The 22,087-nt window shown below is 42.2% G+C and overlaps 1 protein-coding gene across 1 annotated transcript in view; it reads left to right on the top strand.

The window, feature by feature from the left end:
• The first annotated feature begins 11,173 nt into the window (after positions 1-11,173).
• Positions 11,174-22,087, top strand: part of EEA1 (early endosome antigen 1) — a 128,744-nt gene continuing 117,830 nt past the window's right edge. Inside the window, exon 1 of the mRNA XM_065887448.1 lies at positions 11,174-11,269. Within this exon, the coding sequence (XP_065743520.1) occupies positions 11,246-11,269 (24 nt within the window). The 5' untranslated portion in view covers positions 11,174-11,245. The remainder of the gene's footprint in view (positions 11,270-22,087) is intronic.

Genomic DNA, 22,087 nt, shown 5'->3' on the forward strand with positions numbered 1-22,087 from the left:
GAGACAGAATTTACAGGTCTGGGTGATTAATTAAATATGGGCAGAAATAAAAAGAGAATGGACAAAGATGGCAGATTTCTAGCTTGGGCATATGGTGGTGCCAGCAGTGGTATAGGGAAGTGAGTGAAGGGCAGAAGAGGCCCATGATGAGTCAGTTTAGAGTTGAGACATTTTGAATTGAGCTTGAGGATTCTGGGAGATATCGAAGTGAATTTGTTCAGTAGGCTGTTAAACATTTCGGTTTCATATGTAGACGAGAGAGCCAGACTGCAGATTTTAGAATCAACAGCAAATAAATAACATGTAGTAGAAACCCTAAGAGTGTCTGGTAACCCAATGAAAGTGTATGGGAGGTGGATAATAATGGTCCTGTAGCTGTAAACCTTGGTGCAATCCACCTTGTTTAGCCAAATTACTAAGATCAGCAACTAATAATACCAGTCACTCTTCTGTATACATTCTGGCAATGTCCTTTCAAAGTTGAGTAGTTCTAGTATATGACTGGGAGCTTAAAGTTTAAATTCATGACATGATTTTCCAAAGTAGGCAAATTCTTGGAAGGCATACTGAGCTAACAATCACATAATAAAGCATTCCACTTGTATTTGTTAAATAGCTTTGTGCTAGCCTCAGAAGTCACACAGTGACTATTCATTTGAAGCAAATCGCTAAGTCCAGCCTACCTTCAAAGGAAGGCAAATTAAACTCTGCCTGTCGGTGGGAGGAGTGTCAAAGAATTTGCAGATATGTTTTAAAAATCACCACCGTCAGGGGAAAAAGAGGCTACATTTACACGTTTTGGAAGGTTTACCCAGTAAGTTTACTACCAACGACTGGTCTGAAATTTACATTTTCCTTTCTCCCTCCCTCCTTCCATCGCTTCCTCCCTTCCTTCCTTCCTATCTTTCAAAACTCATTTACAGATATTGACTACACACTGTGTCACAATCAATAAACTCTGAATTCAATGCTATATTGCTCATTGAAAAAAAATTTCTTTGAAAAAAAATTTCTTTTAAAAAAAGCAACACAAATTTGGGACTTCCCTGGCAGTCCAGTGGTTAGGACTCCGAGCTTCCACTGCAGGGGGCATGTGTTCAATCCCTGGTTGGGGAACTAAGATCTGCATGCCACATGTTACATCCTAAACAAACAGACAAACAAACAAAAAACACAAATTTGTTACCTTACAGTTCTGGAGGTCAGAAGGCTGCAATCAGTTTCACTGAGCTTAAGTCAAGGTATCTTCAATGGCTGGTTCCTTCTGGAGACTCAAGGGGAGAATGTTTCTAGCTCCTGGAGGCTGCCTGCATTCCTTAGCTCAGGACCTCTTCCCTGCATCATTCCAACTTCTTGCTTCTACCGTCATGTCTTCCACTTCCTCCTCTGTGTTCAATCTCTATCTCCTTTTTTAAAAAAATTGTGGTAAAATATATATAACATAAAAGTTATCATATTAATCACTTTTAAGTGTATCCTTCAGTGGCATTAAGTAGATTCACATTGTTGTAGAACTATTCTCCACTATCCATTTCCAGAACTTTGTAGTGGAAAAGAGTTTTAAAATGCTGACCATTATTTTTGTATTTCCCTTCAATGGAGTATATGGAAAGAATCACAGCTTTGTAGGCATGGATAAATTCCAAACTTCTGATCCTCAGCAAACTCACCTATGATATTTAACATAGAGCTATAGACAGCAGATATGACATGTCTAGCACTGGGCAGGCTCTTTGCTCTTCATAGCTTAGATCTAGTATATATGAACATACAGAATCTAGTTTATTTTCCAACATTTCTCCAAAGGGAGGATAGCTTGACTCCTATTTAAGACAAGGTCTTAACTGCTCTGCCTCTTGAGGCTGAAACTGATCCACTCACTACAGTAAGTCCCCTATATACAAACGAGTTTCATTCCAAGAGCACGTCTGTAAGTCCAGCTTGTTCGTAAGACCAGCAAAGTTAGCTTAGGTACCCAGCTAACAAAATCAGCTATATAGTAATGTACTGTAATAGGTTTATAATGCTTTTCACAAAAATAATACATAAAAAACAAACAAGCACAAAAAATAAAGAAAACATTTTTAATCTTACAGTACAGTACCTTGAAACGTACAGTAGTACAGCACAACAGCTGGTGCTTCTTAGCAGTACCAGCTACATCACTGCTGCTTTTACGCTTGCTTCCGGACATCCTGGGCTTGAAATAAAGATACTGTACTACTGTACTCTATACAGTACTGTACAGTAAAGTACACAAAAGTACAACCACTTATAGAGGATGCATGCATGTGACAATATACTCCAGACACATGAACTAACTTATGTGATTGGACAGGTGAACGCACATTTGCATCTTTGAAAGTTCGCAACTTGAAGGTTCGTATGTAGGGGCCTTACTACATCCACAAGCTCCCTTGCCTTTTCGCTCCTCATTGAGTTGGGCCAGTGGAAAGCACAAGCAGGAAATCCAGAAGTTGGGAAGGGAATGAAGACAGGACATATAGTCCCTTGGTATCCTCTCTTTCACACCTAAGTGTTTTCTGAATACTCCCTACTGAAGGTCACAGCTTCTGTCCTGCAGCTCTCTCTCATAGCTCTCTCTGGATTCTGGTTAACTGTTCTCTCTTGCCCCTTCGGGCACTGGTCCAACTAGATATATGGTAACTCCTGCTGCTGCTAACCTAGGTGTGCCTCACCATTTCTTACTGGTTTTCTTAACTTTTGACCATACCTATTTCAGTTGTCCCCGCCTCTAAAATATTTTCAATTATACTTTTGCTTTTGGGCCCCAGAGTTATACTTTACTTTCTTTTGGAAACAAATCTCACTCAGAACCCATTATGTAAAACAGGTAAAAGTGAAGCTACATCAGCTGATGCAAGGGTGAATAATGTAAGGGCCTCAATTGCTTGCTTCTCCCCATCTACTGAGGTGGCCTCTGAGGGACCACTTAGGGCTTGGAGGGACATACTTAGAAAAACACTGGACTGAGCAAATCCAAGGAAACGCTAGCCCTGACCAATCTCAGATGACATCTCTCTACCCAATTCATTAAATCACTTCACCTGACTTCACAAACACTCTTTAGAAACATGTGAGAACAGAACTTCAGGTGTTAGTTCCATTTCTACAATTCGCCTACACCACCACCTTTTGTAGTAGTCCATGTGTTTTTTTCCATTTAGTTAGCTGTTCAGGTAGGGGGTCCACAGGTTGATCTCAGTTAGAAGACTGATAGGAATGATGATTTGGATTTGATTTAACATCAATTTCATTTTGATTTACTACTGAATTTTTTTTTTTTTTTTCAAATAGGCAAAATAAAGAATCTTCACTAGATCAAAAAGATGAGGAGTTAACCTAGCTCCCCACTGTTTTCCTAGTTCCCCAAATGTGTGGTTTTGGAAAACCCAAGCAGAATGAGGAGTCTTTCAGGTCAGAAAGTCCCAACCATGAACTTTCTGTGTATGACTGGAGGAGTCACATTGGCACTCAAGATTTCACCCTCTTATCATAGATGGGAATTTTTTCCCCTTTTCTTTCTTCCTTTCTTTCTTTCTTTTAAAAACTTTTTTTTAATTGAAGTATAGTTGATTTACAATGTTGTGTTAATTTCAGCTGTACAGCAAAGTGACTCTGTTATATATACATTCTTTTTTTTATATTATTTTCCATTATGGTTTATCATAGGATACTGAATATAGTTCTCTGTGCTATACAGTAAAACAGTAGGACCTTGTTGTTTATCCATTCCATATATAACAGCTTACATCTGCTAACCCCAATCTCCCACTCCATCCCTCCCCCAACCCCCTCCCCCTTGACAATCACAAGTCTGTTCTCTATTTCCATGAGTCTGTTTCTGTTTTGTAGATAGGTTCATTTGTGTCATATTTTAGATTCCACATATAAGTGATATCATATGGTATTTGTCTTCCTTTTTTTTTTTTGCCATGCCACACGGCCTGTGTGATCTTAGTTCTGCGACCAGGGATCCAACCTGTGCCCCTGCAGTGGAACTACTGGACTGCCAGGGAGTCCTGGTATTTGTCTTTCTCTTTCTGATTTACTTCATTTAGTTTGATAATCTCTAGTTGCACCCATGTTGCTGCAAATGGCATTATTTCATTCTTTTTTATGGCTGAGTAGTATTCCATCGTATATATGTACCACATCTTCTTTATCCATTCATCTGTCGACAGACATTAAGGTTGTTTCCATGTCTTGGCTATTGTGAGTAGTGTTGCTATGGACATAGGGGTGCATGTATCTTTCTGGATTGGAGTTGTGTCTGGATGTATGCCTAGGAGTGGGATTGTTGGACCATATGGTAATTCTATTTTTAGTTTTCTGAGGAGCCTCCATACTGTTTTTCATAGAGGCTCTACCAACTTACATTAGATGGGAATTTTTGTTGTGCCACCTCTACATGATTCCATGGACTATTTTGTATTCTACCAACTCAACATGTGGTTTGAATGCAATAGGTTTAGCCAGGGCCATATATGTATGTATATATATATATATGTGTGTGTGTGTGTGTGTGTATATATGATTTTTAGTAGCTCTTAGAACATAATTATTATTTTGGATCTTCCTTAAACCTGCTTCCAAAGAAACTCAATGGAGACTTGATACTTTTCTTGGAGTTACTCAAGTCAACTTGGAGAAAATCAGTAGGGACTTCTGTAGAATTCATGTATCTGCCCACTCCTTTGAAGTTCTCGTCTTTGCCTCCCTCCTCATCCTTCCCTCAAGGGCTGAAAGAAGCACAAATTGATACTAGACTTCAATTAGTTGGTCCAATGATGTTAACATAATTTGTTAAAAGTGAACAATTCAGTTGAGAAAAATAAAAACTAATTGCTGCCAAATAGCTGGTTAGTGGTCCTGTGTGTGTTCCTTAGAACCCCTAAACTATCTTTGCTTTACGTATACAGAGCCATCAGCTGCACTTTGCTTGCTGTGTTGTGATCTTTCATAGATTTGCTTCTAACTGGAAATGAATTATTTGGTGGTCACACATGAAATTAAGAAGGAGAAAAATTTCTAATTTACAAAAGGTGGAGAATAAGTTGTTTCTCATAAATATTGGGAAAATTTTGAAGAGTCAAGAAACAGGGCTTCCCTGGTGGCGCAGTGGTTGAGAGTCCGCCTGCCGATGCAAGGGACACGGGTTCGTGCCCTGGTCCGGGAAGATCCCACGTGCCGCGGTGCGGCTGGGCCCGTTAGCCATGGCCACTGAGCCTGCGTGTCCGGAGCCTGTGCTCCGCGACGGGAGAGGCCACAACAGTGAGAGGCCCGCGTACCGCAAAAAAAAAAAAAAAAAAGAAACATACACACATATATATTATATCAAAAGAAAAAAGACTGCTGAGTAGGATCAAAAGATGTTGGATCACTCTCAAGATTGTTAGATATGGACTATATCTTCACAAGTAGGAAGATCTTAGTTTGAGGAACTCTGTAAGGCAACTGCTACAGGAATGATTACACACCCTTCTGTCTTAGTTCAGGCTGCTATAACAAAATTCCACAGACTGGGTGGCAGAAATTTATTGCTCACAGTCCTGGAGGCTGGAAGTCTAAGACCAGGGTGCTAGCATGGTTGGGTGAAGGGCCTCGTCTGGGTCACAGGCCCCTTGTATCCTCACATAGAGGGACTAGAGAGTTCTTTATGGTTTCTTTTATAAGAACACTAATCCCATTCTTGAGGGCTCCACCCTCATGACCTAATCACCTCCCAAAGGCACCACCTACTAATACTGTCAGCTTTGGGGGTTAGGATTTCAACATATGAATTTTAGGTGGGCACAAACATTTAAGCCATAGTACCTTCCTTCCTTTCTTCATTCATTCATCAATAAATATTTTTTGCTAACCATGGGTTGAGCATTGTTTTAATTATTGGGGACACACAAGTGAACAAGAGACAAGACCCTTATATTCTTGTTGGGAGGGACGTGAATAGAGAAACAAGAAAAGTCAGAAATGATAGTTTTCTCTGCTATGCAGAGAATTAGAATGGGTAATGTGATAGACTGGAGACCGCTTTAGCACTTTAGATGAGGTGATCCCTGAAGCTATCTCTGAGGAGATGACTTTTAAAGTGCAGTTATGAATGCCAAGAAATTAATCACAAGATCTCAGGGAAAGGCATTTCCTAAATAGGAACTGTTTGGTGCAAAGGCAGGAGTAAGCTTTGTGCAGATGAGGAATAAAAGTTCAAGGAAGGACTTCCCTGGTGGCACAGTGGTTGAGAATATGCCTGCCAATGCAGGGGATGCAGGTTCAAGCCCTGGTCCTGGAAGATCCCACACGCTGCAGAGCAACTAAGCCCATGCCCATGTGCCACAACTACCGAAGCCCACGTGCGTAGAGCCCACGCTCCACAACAAGAGAAGCCACCGCAATGAGAACCTGTGCACCGCAACGAAGACCACAATCAGAGAAAGCCCACACACAGCAGTGAAGACCCAATGCATCCAAATATAAATTAAAAAAAAAAAAAAAGTTCAAGGAGGCTGGGGCATAGTAAGCTAAGTGTTTATAAGTGGAAGGCAGAGAAGCAGGCAGGGCCAGATCGACAGGTTGTGTGAGCCAGGATAAGGTATTTGGATTTTATTGTGATTGTGATGGGGAGCTACAATTAAGAAAGGCAGTGACATTCTTTAATTTGCATTTTTAAAAGTTGTTTCTGGCTGCTGTGTAGTGAATGGGTTATAGGGAAGCCAAAGTAAAAGCAGAGAGACCAACCAGGAAACTATTCCAATAGTCTGAACAGGAGATGAAGGTGCTGTGGGCTGAGGTGATAATGGAAAGAAGTGGCAAATTTGGGGTATGTTTTGGAGGTAGACATGTCAGGATTTTCTGATGGATTGGATGGAGGGAGGGGATGTGATGAGATAAAGAGAGAAACCAAAGATAACGTCAAGATTTCTGGTTTGATACAACTTAGTAGCTGGGGGTAGGACATACTGTGACAGGATAACTGGTGAAGAAGCAATTCTGAAAATAAAAATGAAACAGTTTTGTTTGGGTCATATTAAGTTTGAGATGCTCATTAGACATCCAAGAAGAAATATGAAGTAGATGGTTTGTCATACAAGTCTGGAAACCTGGGGAGGTTCAGCACTGGAGATACAGACTTGGGCAGACAAGTGAAATTTACAGCCAGGAGACTGGTTGAGATCACTTCTAGGCCATGTGCCATAGACGAAAGGAGGGGCCTAGAACAGAGTCGGGGGCTCTCTAACATTAAGATATGCGGTAGAGAAGTCTTCAAACAAGTTTTAGAAGGAATGGTCATTGAGGAGAAAAACCAGAAAGTATACTGTCAAGGAAGTCAAGAGAATAAAATAATTCAAGGAGAGAGTGGTCTCTTGTTCTCAGTGTGAACAAGACTCAAATAAAGTAAAAAAAAATAATCAAGTCATTACTGGATTAGGCAACATGTACATCATTAGTAATCTTAATATAAGCAGTCTCATTGGAGTAGATGAGAAGGAGACTTGGTTGGAGTGGGTTAGGAAGAAAATGCAAGGTAAGACAGTGAAAGTACTATAGGTGTGAAAGCCACTTTGGGGATCTAAAAGAAGACAGGAGGAAAGTATAACAGGATTGTTGCTGGACTGTGTTGAGTGTCTGAGATCTGTGGCTGTTAATGTAAAATGAGCCCAGCAGCTTCAGCTGTATACATGTATCTCTAGTGATATTCAGCAGCTCCTGTACAGCACAGAGGAGCTGGGTAGTCAAGTTCGGGTTGAAATGCCCACGGTCACGAGACCCCTCCACAAGACCACCAGAGACAAGAGTCAAAGCCAAACGGCAAGGGTCATTTATTGCAGGTTCGAACCTGGACCTCCGCGCACTCGTTGCCGGTGACGCTAAGAGGTCCCGATGGAGTTTAGTACAGCTCTTTTATAGACAGGTACAAACAAGCTCGCGACCTTCAGGGGTGGGGGGTACTGATTGGCTAACTTTTAAACAAAGACATTAGTCACTGATTGGTTAACTTTTAAACAAAGACACTAGTCACCGTCTGATTGGTTGGATGGTTGCAAAAGGGGGTTCAGCAAGCATAGTTACAGAAGCGAGAGGGGCTGGTTAAGTTTCGGTTTCCTGAGGCTTTGTTTTTCAATTAGGAATACTTAAGATGGGGCCATAGTTACAAACAGTACAAACAGGAAGATCGATGCAATCCTAGCAGCACTACGGCCTAATGGCAGGGCATTAATTCAGTCCTATTTCTACCAAAGTAGAACATAGCCCTTCAGGGTTCTGCTAGACAAAAACAACAGAGGAAGAGAGAGCTGAAGTTAAGCATATTTGCAAAGGGTGGCAGTGCTATAAAGTTGGATTATAGCTTTAATCTGGGTTTTGATGGAAATGAGGACGCTAGGGAAATGGCCGATAGTAAGAACGTTAAGAAGGGCCAATGGACTGGAGGTCATGATGGAGTCAAAGAATTGATGGAATGTTGATGTAAAAGAGTAAATGGATAGGAACTAGCAGCCAGATGGGTAAATAGGAATGTTTTGTGTGGGAAGCTGCTACATTAATGAAGGATATTCTTACATGATTATGTCTCATCCACTGCTTATTTTCTTGGAGTTTTCAGTTCCCTAGTATATTATTCCAATGATGGAGTTATCATAAGCTGCAGGGGAGGGAGCACACAGATTTTTGAATAACCCATCTAGCTAAGCAGTAGATGAGAGTCTATTATATTAGTCAAAAGATTCCACTGGAGAATTCCAGTGGAGAAGGCCTTAGCATGTGACATGAATAGGCAGCTTTAAACTAATTTTTGAAAAATAAAAACAAATGTCACTTTAAAGGGAAAAAACTGCTTCCTTTCTCTACTTACAAGACTTATGACACCAAATGTGTGGAGTTTTTTTCCATACCAAGCAATTCTCCAATTCCCTGCACACCAACAGTGAGTCCTACAATTTAATTCAGTTCTGGCACTAACAACCCAGAGTTAGCACAGACCCCACAGACTAAAGGCTCAGTCCCACCAAGAATGCCCCCTACTTCAGATACCAGTTGAAACTTCCAGGTTGTCATCTGTACTTTGGGCCAACTGGCTATAAATTGGGTGTTCCCACAACACTCTCCCCAGCTTTGATAATTTGCTATACTGGCTCACAGAAATACTTTACTTACTATTACCGGTTTATTACAAAGGCTACAACTCAGGAACAGCCAAATGAAGGAGATGCATAGGGCAAGGTATGGGGGTAGGGGTGCAAAGCTTGCCTATTCTCTCCAGACACTTCCTCCTCCCAGCATCTTGATGTTCCTCAGTCTGGAAGCTCTCCACACCTCGTTATTTAGGGTTTTTATGGAGGTTCCATTACATAGACATGATTGATTATATCACTGGCCAATGGGGATTAAGTCTTGAAGTTCCTCTTGGCTCCAGTAGGTGGGCCAGAAAATTCCAACCTTCTAATCATGACTCAGCCCCCACCCTAAAGCTATCTAGGGACACCCAACCACTCAGTAGATCAAACATTACACCAAAAGATGCTCTTATCACCCTATCACTCAGGGGCAGAGACCAAATCTATTCAATATATTTATTATGTCACAGTTTTATTACTCTGCTTCAGTGAAAATATTTCCCATACTGTCTGAAAATAAAGTACCTGTGTCTGGAAAGGTGGAAAAGTGTGTGCTTTGCTATGTTTGCCTGGAAGTACTTAAGTGCACTATCATCAATAGTGATTAATAATGTATGAGTTGTAGGCACGACTGTTTTGCTGCACTACAGACACGACACACATTAAAAAACAGACATGTTTTGGATGGAAACAACATATTACATCATATAATGCTTTATTTACATTTTACAAAACGCTTTTACATTAATTTGAAAATAAGATTTGCTGCATTTTTTTCAGAAGGTCTGTGGGTATTTTCTGATAAGCGCTCCATTCATTGCTTGGTAGACTTCAGATCCCCACCCTCCCCTCCCACCCCCAGCAAGGTTAGTTGCATTATTCTCCTCCTCCTACTTAAACATTATTAAAGGCTTCTCTTTCCCCCGCTCAGGGTAAAGTTGAACCTCTTAGCTCGTGAATACTGGCAGAATGGTAGGATTCCGCAGCTGTGATTTTTGAGTTTAAATAATAACATCGTGCCTGGAAGTCAGGTCCAAGTCCACTTCCAAGTCCACGTCCTTGTTTTGGCACACTGTTTATCTGTGACCTCATTATTTTTTTCTTAATCTATGAAACAGACGCATTAAGGTAGATTCACTTCATACATCTATTGTCAGAAGAGGATTTAAAATTCCCTAGGAGAATGGGCCAAGCGTGGGCTTTAGATGGTGCAACGTGTTAGCGACATCAGTCCATTATTGTTGCTATAGTCCAAAGATGACAACCGCAAACTTCTCTTACCAACTCAAATTCCAGTTTCTTCCTACCCTTTCTTCCGATTCTTTACTTTCCCTTTGGCTGATATTAGAAGCAGGAAGGGAGTACGGAAAGGCGCCAGGGGTTGGACCAGGGGAGAAAAAAAGCCCATCAGACCGGTTAATCGTGTCTGCGATTCTCTCCTTTGCTTCCAAGCGCTTCCAGCAGAAATGAGGATCCAGTTCAGGAATGGCCAAGGCCGGGATCACAGCGACATATTTTACAGAGTAATCTGAGGTGCCGTCGCAGGTACCCGCCCAGAGACCCCTTCTTGCGTCGCGGTCAGGGACCCCCTCCAGGTTCCCCTAGAGAGTACGCTGTCTGCGCGCGGGCGCGTCCTCTGACAGAGCGCAGGCGTGCGCTCGGCGCCCGCGTTGTCCCTCGGCCCGCCGGAAGGAGCGGCGGCGCCAGCGTCCTGCCGCCTGTCCGTCACGCAACCGCCCACGCCGCCGCCGCTTCCGATTGGCCGCAGGGGCGGGCCAGGCCCCTTCCAGCTCCGCCTCCCGCGGATGGACAGGCCGGGAGGGCGGGGCGGTGGCGGGCGGGTCCGCCCAGCTGTCAGTTACGGGGGCGGCCCGGCAGGCAGGCGGGCGGGCGGGCGCTCGCTGGCTGCCTCTTTGCTCGCTCGCGCGCGCTCCCTCTCGCCGCCTGTGGGGAAGTCGGGGCAGCCCGAGCGGCCGCCGCTACAGCCTCGCCCCGACCTCCTCGCAGTCCTTTCCTGGCTCAGTCCCTCCCTCCCGCGTACCCCCGAGTACTGAGTGGCCCCGCAGAAGGTTTGGAGAGTCACCGGGGCGGCGCCGGGTGGTGTTTAAACCATGTTAAGGAGGATTTTGCAGAGGGTAAGAGAGTGAAACCGTCTTTCAGGAGCACGTGAGCGGGAGAGCCGGAGCCCGGGGCCGCGGAAGCCGCCGCCTCGCTGAGTAGCAGAGGCGGCGGCGGCGTGGCCGCCCCCTCTTCAGCGCCGGCCCCTTCCTTTAGGCCCCGCAGCCCAGGCGGCGATTAGGCCTTGGTCGTCTGCTCTGGGGGCGGGCCTCGGGGGGGCAGGGGGCGGGCGGGGCGGTGGCAGGGCAGCGGGCCGGGTCCCCCGCGGCCCCCGGCTCACAGGCCCGGGCCCCGCACCCGCGCGGGCTGTCAGTGCGAGCGGGCGGCCGGGCGGGAGGGTGTGGCGCCGGCGCGTTCCTTCCAGATTCTGGAATGGCAGTGAAAATGGAGAGTTAGTGCCCGCGGGTCCGGCCGGCCAGCCGCCCGCCGGGCTGGAGCACGCCGGGTGGGAGACCTCGGGAGGCTAGCTCGGCTCTTCCCCCAGCGCCCCGCCCGGCGTGCCCCGCAACTTTACCCGACACGCACCTGCCTCACGCGGATTCGTAATCTCATCTGGGCAGCACTGCAGGGTAATGTGGTGAAACCCGGCCTAACGTTGGCCCAGTCGCTGTACCGACACAGTTTAACTGGCTAAAGTCAGCTGCGAAGGAAGCTATTACTCACTGTTGGCAACTCCCCTACCCCACACACCCCCCACTTAAAAATGCGTTTTCCCCTCCCAGCCCGGTACCTTTTTGTTTGAGCCATGCAAGTATAGATCCGTTGTCAGCTTAATCCAACGGTACACTCCTTTACTTTCTGCCAGTGCTCTCTCTATGTCAAATCTGGAAAAGCCTGAAGATACAAAGATTAGAGCACTGGAAAGCTGTAGGTGTTTTGTTTAGGAGTCAGTTCCTAGAATAACAAAATCTTTTCTATAGGAGTCACTGTTACTCAATTTTTTGTTTTGGTTAGCTTTTTTCCCTCTTTTTCCCTTAATTTCCTTTTGAGACCGATGGGGTGCAACAAAATGTAAATGACTGAAAAGTTGGTGCCAAACCCATTAGTTGGTTACTGAGAGAGTAGGATAACTAGTTCCAAGGGCAAGAGGAGTTAGTGAACTTGTAGCATGCAGTCAAGGAATGTACCAAAGAGAGTTGAGTCATCCACTGTGTAGAAAGGGAGTGTCCTTGCTCCTGCATAGCTTTGGGAAATGTTCAAGTCATGTGGAACTTGGTTATATATCAGGGGGAGAAGTAGTTAACTTCTGTATCTTCCATCCTGTATTGACATTTGATGATTTTTTTGCAATGTTTTGTCAGAGTTTTTTGAAATCTTGATAAGCGCTGATTTTGACAGTAGCGAGGGCATGCCCTTTACTCTGGTCATCAGTTCCTGTGTTCAACATTAATGACACCTGTGCGTGATTTACTTCCACTACTTAAGAGATTTTTTCTCTTGTCAGACCTGACTGATTACCTCGTGCCTCAGATTGTGTTTCCGTCGCATAATTCCACAGCTGAAAATTAGTTCGCCTGTGGTTTGCTTTATAGTTTATAAATAAAGTGTTTACTGACTTAAGAGTAGCTTCTAGTAGTTGTATATTAGTTTTCAGAAATATGGACTGCTTTCCAGTACTCTCGGTTTAATGTTGTTAAGCGTCACGATTATATAAAGATCATTTTGAGGGTTGGTGCATACACATTGATGGCTACAGAAGTTTCAGCTGAAACCACAAAATTGGAATTTATTCTGGTTATTGTTGAGGTATGATAAGGAATCATCACACATGAATAAGTCAGTTGACAGCTGTTTTTTAACCATGGAATTATTGGTATTTGTGACTGGATAATTCTTGGTTGTTGGGGGCTGTCCTTTGCACTGTAGGATATTGAGCAGCACCCCTGGCTTCTACCCACTAGATGTCGTAGCACCCCCAAGTCCCCTCCCCCATCTTGTGACAACCAAAAATATCTGAAGACTTTGCCAAATGTGACCTAGGGGCAAACTTGCCCTGGTTGAGACCACTGTCTTAAATTTATATACTCTTTTATAGGAAAGTTTGAATTGTTTCTCATTGTTAACCACTTAACTTCCTTTTTTTCAAAGTCCTTATATTGAGTGTCAGTAAATGCAAAGCATCTGCTAGGGGCTGGGAACCAGTTAAATAAGATATGGGCCCGCCTTTTAGGACTCACAGCTGGTTGGGGAAGTGGACATTTAAAAATAATGGCAGTTCTTTGTAATAGAAGAATGAATAGTGCCTGGGGGCCACTTTGTGGGAGGGTTTTGTGGCAATCAGGAAAAGCTTCTGGGAGGAGGGCATATTTGCTGCTCAGAAGAGTGGAGGGCAGGTTGGGCTGAGGGAACCGCAAATGCCTAGACAAGAAGTTGTAAAATGGGGCAAGTAATATTAAGGGGAATGTGAACATTTAAGTTTAGGGAGTGAAATGATATGCAGGGATTGGTGGGAGGTGAGGCTACAGGGGTGAGGCTCAGACCAGATCAGGAGAGGACTTAGAGCCACCTGGGAGGAGTTTGGCTCTTACAGATGGGTCACTGTTAATGCTCAGCATTTAATAGGGGTATTTGGATAAAGCCTTAAAGAAATCTTGTAATTTGTATTACTAGTATGAACTCCACAGGTGCTATTTACTAACAAGTATGACTTGAATCTTTAAATTATATAACATGGCAACCATTTTATTTTACCCCACTCTGATAATCTTATTTCTCAGCAGAGGTCATAAGATTAAAACTAAGTTTGCTGATTTAGAGATTTGCTTGAAATGGTCTTCATGCTTTGAAATTAAGTCGCATACCTTTAAGCATTCTGTTTTCACATGACCTTTTCATTTTACCTGTTGTAATTTTCTTCTGAATAGCGTCCTTTATTTTTTATATTTTTAAAATAAATTTATTTATCTATTTTTGGCTGCGTTGGGTCTTCATTGCTGCGCATGGGCTTTCTCTCTAGTCGCTGCGAGCGGGGGCTACTCTTCGTTGTGGTGCGGGGGCTTCTCATTGCGGTGTCTTCTCTTTGTTGCAGAGCACGGGCTCTAGGTGCTTGGGTTTCAGTAGTTGTGGCACACGGGCTTAGTTGCTCCGCGGCATGTGGGATCTTCTGGACCAGGGCTTGAACCTCTGTCCCCTGCATTGGCAGTCGGATTCTTAACCACTGTGCCACCAGGGAAGTCCCTGAATAATGTCCTTTAAGTAGCATTTTTGAAAGAAGAAACAGACAATGTGCTTATAATCAATTGTAACTCAGCATCTTTGAACATCACCGATAAGGTCCTAGGGTACTTTATAGAAAATTTAGTTTCTGGTTCTTTTTCTTTTTTCCATTAGCAACTAAAAGGTGTTTCTTTGAGGCTTGTAAGAATCTGAAAAAAAAAAAATTGGGGTAGCTCCAATATGTATGTACTGATTATTTTACTTAATAGGCTTTGAAGAGAAATGTGGATTTAAAGTGCTTCATGGCTGGAAAGACATCAGCATTTAGTACTTTAGGCAGTTTATAAACTTCTTTGCTATTTCTAAGATCCTTAAGTGTATTAGATTTCCTTTTATTGGTATATATCAATAAGATTGCTAAAGAAAAAAATGGGTTTAATTCTAGAATTGTGGAAATAGAAGGCTTCTTTTATGGGTAATGAGTCTCTGATTTTAAAAATGAGCAAGTAGGAAGTGAGAGATTGAGTGATTTATCTAAGTTAACACAGTTAGATGTCAAAGCTGAGACTGGAGGGCGTCCCTGGTGGCGCAGTGGTTGAGAGTCCGCCTACCGATGCAGGGGACACAGGTTCGTGCCCCGGTCCGGGAAGATCCCACATGCCGCGGAGCGGCTGGGCCCGTGAGCCATGGCCGCTGGGCCTGCCTGTCCGGAGCCTGTTGCTCCGCAACGGGAGAGGCCACAACAGTGAGAGGCCTGCGTACCGCAAAAAAAAAAAAAAAAAAAAAAAAGCTGAGACTAGAGCCAAGTTTTCCCAACTCAATCCATTTCCTTTTTTTAGCACCTTGTTGCCTTTCCTCCGCCACTCAACTCATATGGTTAGCACTATGCCAATGATTGTGGAAGATATGGGAAAAATACGAGATCTGACCTCTCTCAGGGAACTTACATGATTAAGTGCCAAAGTAAATTATATAGACAGTGAAGGCTGTAGTAATAACAGAGGAGGACCAGTCAGACAGAATGAACCTGTTAGAGTGAAGTGTCTCCTTGGAGAAAATGGGCAAGAGATGGGGTTTTGAAAAGGTGATTAGGAGAGGAAGAGAGTTACTTTTATTCTAGGAATGAGTTACAGTATAAACAAAGACTCAGAGGTGGGAATGATTTCATTCTTCCTGCCCTCCCTCCTGCCTTTGCTTGCATATTGCCTTTCAATAAACAAATGTTTGTAACACTGGATATGTGCTAGATACTGGAGGTACAACAGTGAGTAAAACTGATCCTTACCCTTAAGTAGCTTAAAACCAAGTGACTTAGAGAGAGAGCTCTGTTTAGAGCAGAAAGAAATTGAGAGAGAAACTTATAGATAGTGTGACACCTCATTGTGGAGATTCTTGATCATCTAGCTCTAGTCCAATGCAAATAGGAATCACATATGTAATTTAAAGCTTCTAGTAGCCACATTTTAAAAAAGTGAAAAGAGGTGAAATTACTTTTTTTTTTGAAATTACTATTTAAAATATATTTCCTTTGACCCAATCTATCTAAAATATTTGAACATATAGTCAATATAAAAATTATTGAGATATCTTAAATATTATTGATGAGTTTTTTTTTTATAGTAAGTTTTTGAAATCTGGTGTGTATTTTGCACTAACAGCACATCTGACTTTGTTATTTTTTTTAAAAATTATTTATTTATTTATTGGCTGTATCGGGTGTTAGTTGCGGCACATGGGATCTGTCGTTGCTGTGCGTGGGCTCTTTGTTGCAGTGTGCGTGCTTCTCTCTAGTTGTGGCGCGCAGGCTTATTAGTCGTGGTGCGCGGGCTTAGTTGCCCCGCGGTATGTGGGATCCCAATTCCCTGACCAGGGATCTAACCAGCGTCCCCTGCATTACAAGGCGGATTCTTAACCCCTGGACCATCAGGGAAGTCCCAGCACATCTGACTTTGGACAGGCCATATTTTAACTGTTCAACAGCCTCATATAGTTGGTGGCTACTGTATTGCAGGTCTAGTTGAATACATATATAATTTTTAATTTTTTTGGAACCAATTTCAAGCTTACAAAAAGTTACAAGAATAAAATAGTACAAGAAACAGCTGTATACTCTTTATCTAAATTTACTTATTAACATTTTATCCTATTTGCTTTATCATTTAAACACTTTGTTCTCCTATCCTTTTTCTTTTCTCTCTCTGTATGTGTGTACTTTTTCTTTATTTTTCCTGAATCACTTGAGGGTCAGTTATAGTTCTTCACCTGTGAATGCTTCAATGAAGAATAGGGATATTCTTTTACATAACTACAGTATAGTTGTCAACTTCATAAATTTACATTGATTCCATTTACTATTCATAATTCCATTTTTTTTTCAGTTGACCTGGTAATGTCCTTTGTAGCATTTACCCCTCACCAGTATAGGGTCAGTTAGGGTTAGGTATAATATGTAGTTGACATGTTGCTTTAGCTTCTTTTAATATGGAACATTTCCACAGCATTTCTTTGTAATTTATGACGTTTTTGAAGAATACAGATCGCCTCCTGCTTTTTTTTTCCTTACAGTGTTCCTCATGTTGTGTTGTCTGACGTTTCATTGTGAGTAGATTGAGATTGTGCATTTTTGGCTGAAATGTGGCCTACAATTTGTTGTGTCCATCTCTGGTTATTACATCTGGAGGCCCATGTCTTTTTGTCCTTCATAGGTGATGTTAATTTTGATTACCTTGTCAAAGTTCAAGGTGTAGCCCAATTTTTTGACCTTATCATAATGATTATTTTTTCTTCCTTTGCAATAAATAGGCAGATACTTATAAGACTATGCAAATATCCTGTTCTTTATCAAGAATTTCTCCTATATTTACCATTGTTGATTCTTGCTTGATCTAGTCTTCACCATAATGACTGCAAGATGATGATTTTCCTACTGTAGAACTCCTGCACCTTTACCAATTGGTTCTTGGATTTCCTCTCCCTCCCTTGCCTCACATCTCTCCCTCCCCCCCCCCGCCCCCCGCCCCCCACCCTTACCTACCTTCCTTCCTTTCCTGTTGGTATGGACTCGTAAGTTCATTTTTATAAAAATGGCCTATAACTCATCACTGTACTTAATTATTTTGGTGTTCAAATTGTCCCAGATTTGAACAGTGGGAGTCCCTTCAGGTGGCTTCAGTGTCCTTTTGTCATGCCCCTATCATTTTTTTGAACTCTTCCTTACTTTCTGGCGTAGTAAGGTATTCCAACCTTATCCTTTACCTACCCTTTCCCAGCGCTGAAACTAGCCATTTCTCTGAGGAGCCCTATTTCTTTTAGGGGGGAATGGTATTAGAGACCAAGGTCTGGGGTAGTTTTCCTTCTTATTTATTTCTTTCAATAGACAAATCTGACATTTTGAATTTTATTCTATAGGCATTAGGAAATTAATAGGATTTTATTAAGCAGTGAAATATATTTGGTATGTAGGGGAGGAAAATTCTCCTCTACCCTCTTTGGGTCTCTGGCTGGGCCTAAGAATTAGACTGTCTAGGACAGATTAACAGCAGAAAAGCATACAAATTTTATTAAATTTTTACATGTACATGGGAGCCTTCACAAGAGAATGAAGACGTGAAGGGACCAGAGCAGGAAGTGTTTACAACTTTTAGACAGAGAAACAAGATTTGTGAAGAATTGACAAGACAAAGGGGTTTGGGCTGAGGTAGTAAATGATGAAGAAGTAACTCGGAAGATAAGGGTTAGTTTAACAAAGTTTGTTTGTACAGATTTCTCAGCCCTAAATTCTCTGGCTCTAGTGATGAGGACGTCTTCTTTACTCCTGGTATAGTGAGGGTCCTTTTCACAGGGGAGTTTTATCTCCTGCTTTCAGAAAGAAAAAGAAGGGTCAGAATGTCCTTTTTTTTTTTTTTTGACTGTGTTGGGTCTTCGTTGCTGCCTGCGGGCTTTCTATAGTTGCAGCCAGTGGGGGCTACTCTTCTTCGTTGCGGTGCGCAGACTTCTCATTGCGTTGGCTTGTTGTGGAGCAGGGACTCTAGGTGCTCGGGCTTTAGTAGTTCTGGCACGCAGGCTCAGTAGTTGTGGCTCGCAGGCTTAGTTGCTCCGCGGCATGTGGGATCTTCCCAGACCAGGGCTCGAACCTGAGTCCCCTGCATTGGCAGGCAGATTCGTAACCACTGCATCACCAGGGAAGTCCCCAGAATGTTCTTCTTGTACCTACTGTTTCTTAAATGCCTTTAATTAAAAATAATCAATATGCCAAAGTGACATATTTTGGTGTGATGTTCTGGTTTCCTTTAGGCACATAGTAGGAGTTAATATTTTTTGAACGAGTAAAGGAATGTTTTAGGAAGATTAATTTGTCAGTGTTGCATGAGATGTATAAAACCATAGGAGAATATAGGCAGAGATCAGATGAGATTTATTTTAATATTTTTGGCACTAAGTAATTAGGATTTGCATTATGATGATGGCAAGATGAGCAGAAAAAAAGAAGTGATGAATAGGGAAGACCTTTTGGACATATCTACTTCTCAAACATCTATTATGGGTCTACTATATGCTGAAGCTGCATTGATGAGTAAAACAGACATGAACCCCTGTGGAGCTGAGTATCCAGGGGAAGACAGAGGAACTGTTGAAAGGATCACATACGTATATGGTCACATCCTTGGGTGAATGTTAGGAAGGAAAGCACAGGGAGCCCCAAGAGCGTACAGCAAGAGGGCCCTGATCTAAACTAAGATGTTAGGGAAGGCGTCCCAGATTATTTACACATTTAAGTTTGATGAAATTATTACTCATTTATTGAAGCGAATTTTAAGAAGTGGAATTTTTTCTTACTGTGTAGATTTATTTTTAGTGTGTTAAGGATAAAAAAGAGATTAAGATATAAAAGAACCAAGGCTAGAACTGTATCCTTATACTGGTGTCTTTTGCTAGAGCTAAAGAGATAGTATTGAGTTGGCCAAAAAGTGCCTTCGGTTTTTAAGTAAAAATAAAAGACACGTTTTTCATTTTCACCAAGAACTTTATTGAATAACGTATTCACCCTTTTGTTCCACTACTTCCTGCCATTTTTCAGGCAACTTCATAATTCCATCTTCCCAAAACTTTTTATCTTTTTGAGCTAAGAACTGTTTCAGGTGCCTTTTACAGTCTTCCACGGAATTGAAATTTTTTCCATTAAGAGAATTTTGTAAAGACCTAAATGGAAATCCAAAGGTGCAATGTCTGGTGAACACGGCTGATGAATCAGAACTTCCCAGCCAAGCTGTAACAGTTTTTGCCTGGTCATCAAAGAAACATGTGGTCTTGCGTTATCCTGATGGAAGATTATGTGTTTTCTGTTGACTAATTCTGGACGCTTTTTGTCGAGTGCTGCTTTCAGTTGGTCTAATTTGGAGCAGTACTTGTTGGAATTAATTGTTTGGTTTTCTGGAAGGAGCTCATAATAGAGGACTCCCTTCCAATCCCACCATATACACAACATCGCCTTCTTTGGTTGAAGACTGGCCTTTGGTGTGGTTGGTGGTGTTGCATTTCTCTTCCCCACGATCTCTTCCGTTGCACATTATTGTACAGTATCCACTTTTCATCGCCCATCACAATTTATTTTAAAAAATGGAACGTTTTCATTACATTTAAGTAGAGAATGGCTTGTGGAAATACTGTCAAGAAGGTTTTTTCTCCTTAACTTATGTGAACCCAAACATCAAAGCGATTAACATAACCAAGCTGGTGCAAATGATTTTCAACGCTTGGTTTGGATATTTTGAGTATGTCTTTTGAGTATGTCGGCTATCTCCCGCATGGTATAATGTTGATTGTTCTCAGTTAATTTCTCTATTTGATCGCTATCAAATCGCTTCAACTGGTGTACCTGACCCTGAGCATCGTCCAGTGAGAAATCTCCAGCACAAAACTTTGCAAACCACTTTTGACATGTTCAGTCAGTCACAGTACCTTCTCCATACACTGCACAAATCTTTCTTTTTGCGTTTCGGTTGCGTTTTTACCTTTTTTGAAATAATAAAGCATAATATGTCGAAATGTTGCTTTTTTTCCTTCCATCTTCAACATTAAAGTGGCTACACAAAAATTCACTGATTTTGTTTTTTTTTTTTTTTTTTTTTTTGCGTTACTCGGGCCTCTCACTATTGTGGCCTCTCCTGTTGCGGAGCACAGGCTCCGGACGCGCAGACTCAGAGGCCATGGCTCACAGGCTTAGCCGCTCCGCGGCACTTGGGATCCTCCCAGACTGGGGCACGAACCCGTGTCCCCTGCATCGGCAGGCAGACTCTCAACCACTGCGCCACCAGGGAAGCCCAAATTCACTGATTTTGATAAGTTTTTTTTTAATGCATGCTGATATGACGGCTGTCACATACAGTCTAACAAAATTGTTCTGAATGAAGTTAAAGGTGACTGAGTGCCACTAGAGCCATCTTATGGAAAAAACCGAATGAACCTTTTGGCCAACCCAATATAATTATTGGTAAAAAACCTGAACTCTGAAAAAAACAATGAACAAAAAAGAACCTGAACTCTGGAGCCAGACTGCCTGGGGTGGCATCTGCACCCTATTTACTAGCTGGGTAGCTTTGGGCAAGTAACTTGACTTCTCTGTGGCTCATTAAAATAGTCATAATAATAGTACCCTTCTCATAGAGTTGTTGTGAGGATTAAATGAATTAATACATGTGAAGGTTTTACAGCTGTATCTGGCACACAGTAAACTCTATAAATGTTATTTGCTGCTAATGTTGGTTTTTTGTTATTACATACTTCAGATTTCTTCAAGGAATGCTTTTCTTATCACTCCCTTGTTATCTTTTTTTTTTTTAACTTGTGTGTGTGTGTGTATGTGTGTGTGTAGAAAGTCATTTGTCATACTGTTGAACATTCTGTGCTCATTACTGTGCTGGGCTGGCAGAGATTTAATGGGGGAGACAGATACTTAAATAATTACAAAGCAGTGTGATGTGTCAATAGATATACAGAGGAAGAATGTGAGCGCAAAAGAAAAAGTAACTAATTCTGTGGTGAAAGGAGGAGGGAGAGAGACGGAATGGAGATTGTTAAAGGCCTTACAGAAGCTGAAGAGACTCAGGCAAGGAGGAACAAGGGAGAGAAGGCATTTTTACAGACAGTGACCAGGCAAATGCAAAAACCTGAAGCAGCCTAGCACAGCATAGGGGAATTGTGAATATTTTCGCATGTGGATGGGGATAGTTATGAGATGAAACTGGAAAGGATTTTGGACTTTATACAGTAAACAATATGGAGCCACAGAAGGTTTTTAAATAATCAAATTTGTAATAAGGAAAACCCTCCAAAAATATTTTCCCCTTATAATCCTTATAAAAAGTATATCAGGTGAATCAGTCTTCTGTCTAAAATCTGTTGGTGACAACTCAGTGCCCATAGGAGATGTCCAGACTCTTTACCTTGGCATGCAAGGCCGATACTGCTCTGGTTCCTTGGGAAAAAAGATTCCATTTCAGGCTCATCTCCACATACCTCTGTACATTCACTGACCTTGCCATCCTCACTAACTGTGTTTCCCACAACTTCCCCTGATCTCTCATCCCTTCACATCTCCATAGAAGCTCTTTATTCTGCTGTGAGTACCCTACCATTACTTGTCCACACTGCTCAGTTTAGGGGATACTAGGAGTTAGTTG

Source organism: Phocoena phocoena, chromosome 11 (genome assembly GCF_963924675.1).
Source record: "Phocoena phocoena chromosome 11, mPhoPho1.1, whole genome shotgun sequence".
Lineage (NCBI taxonomy): Eukaryota > Metazoa > Chordata > Mammalia > Artiodactyla > Phocoenidae > Phocoena > Phocoena phocoena.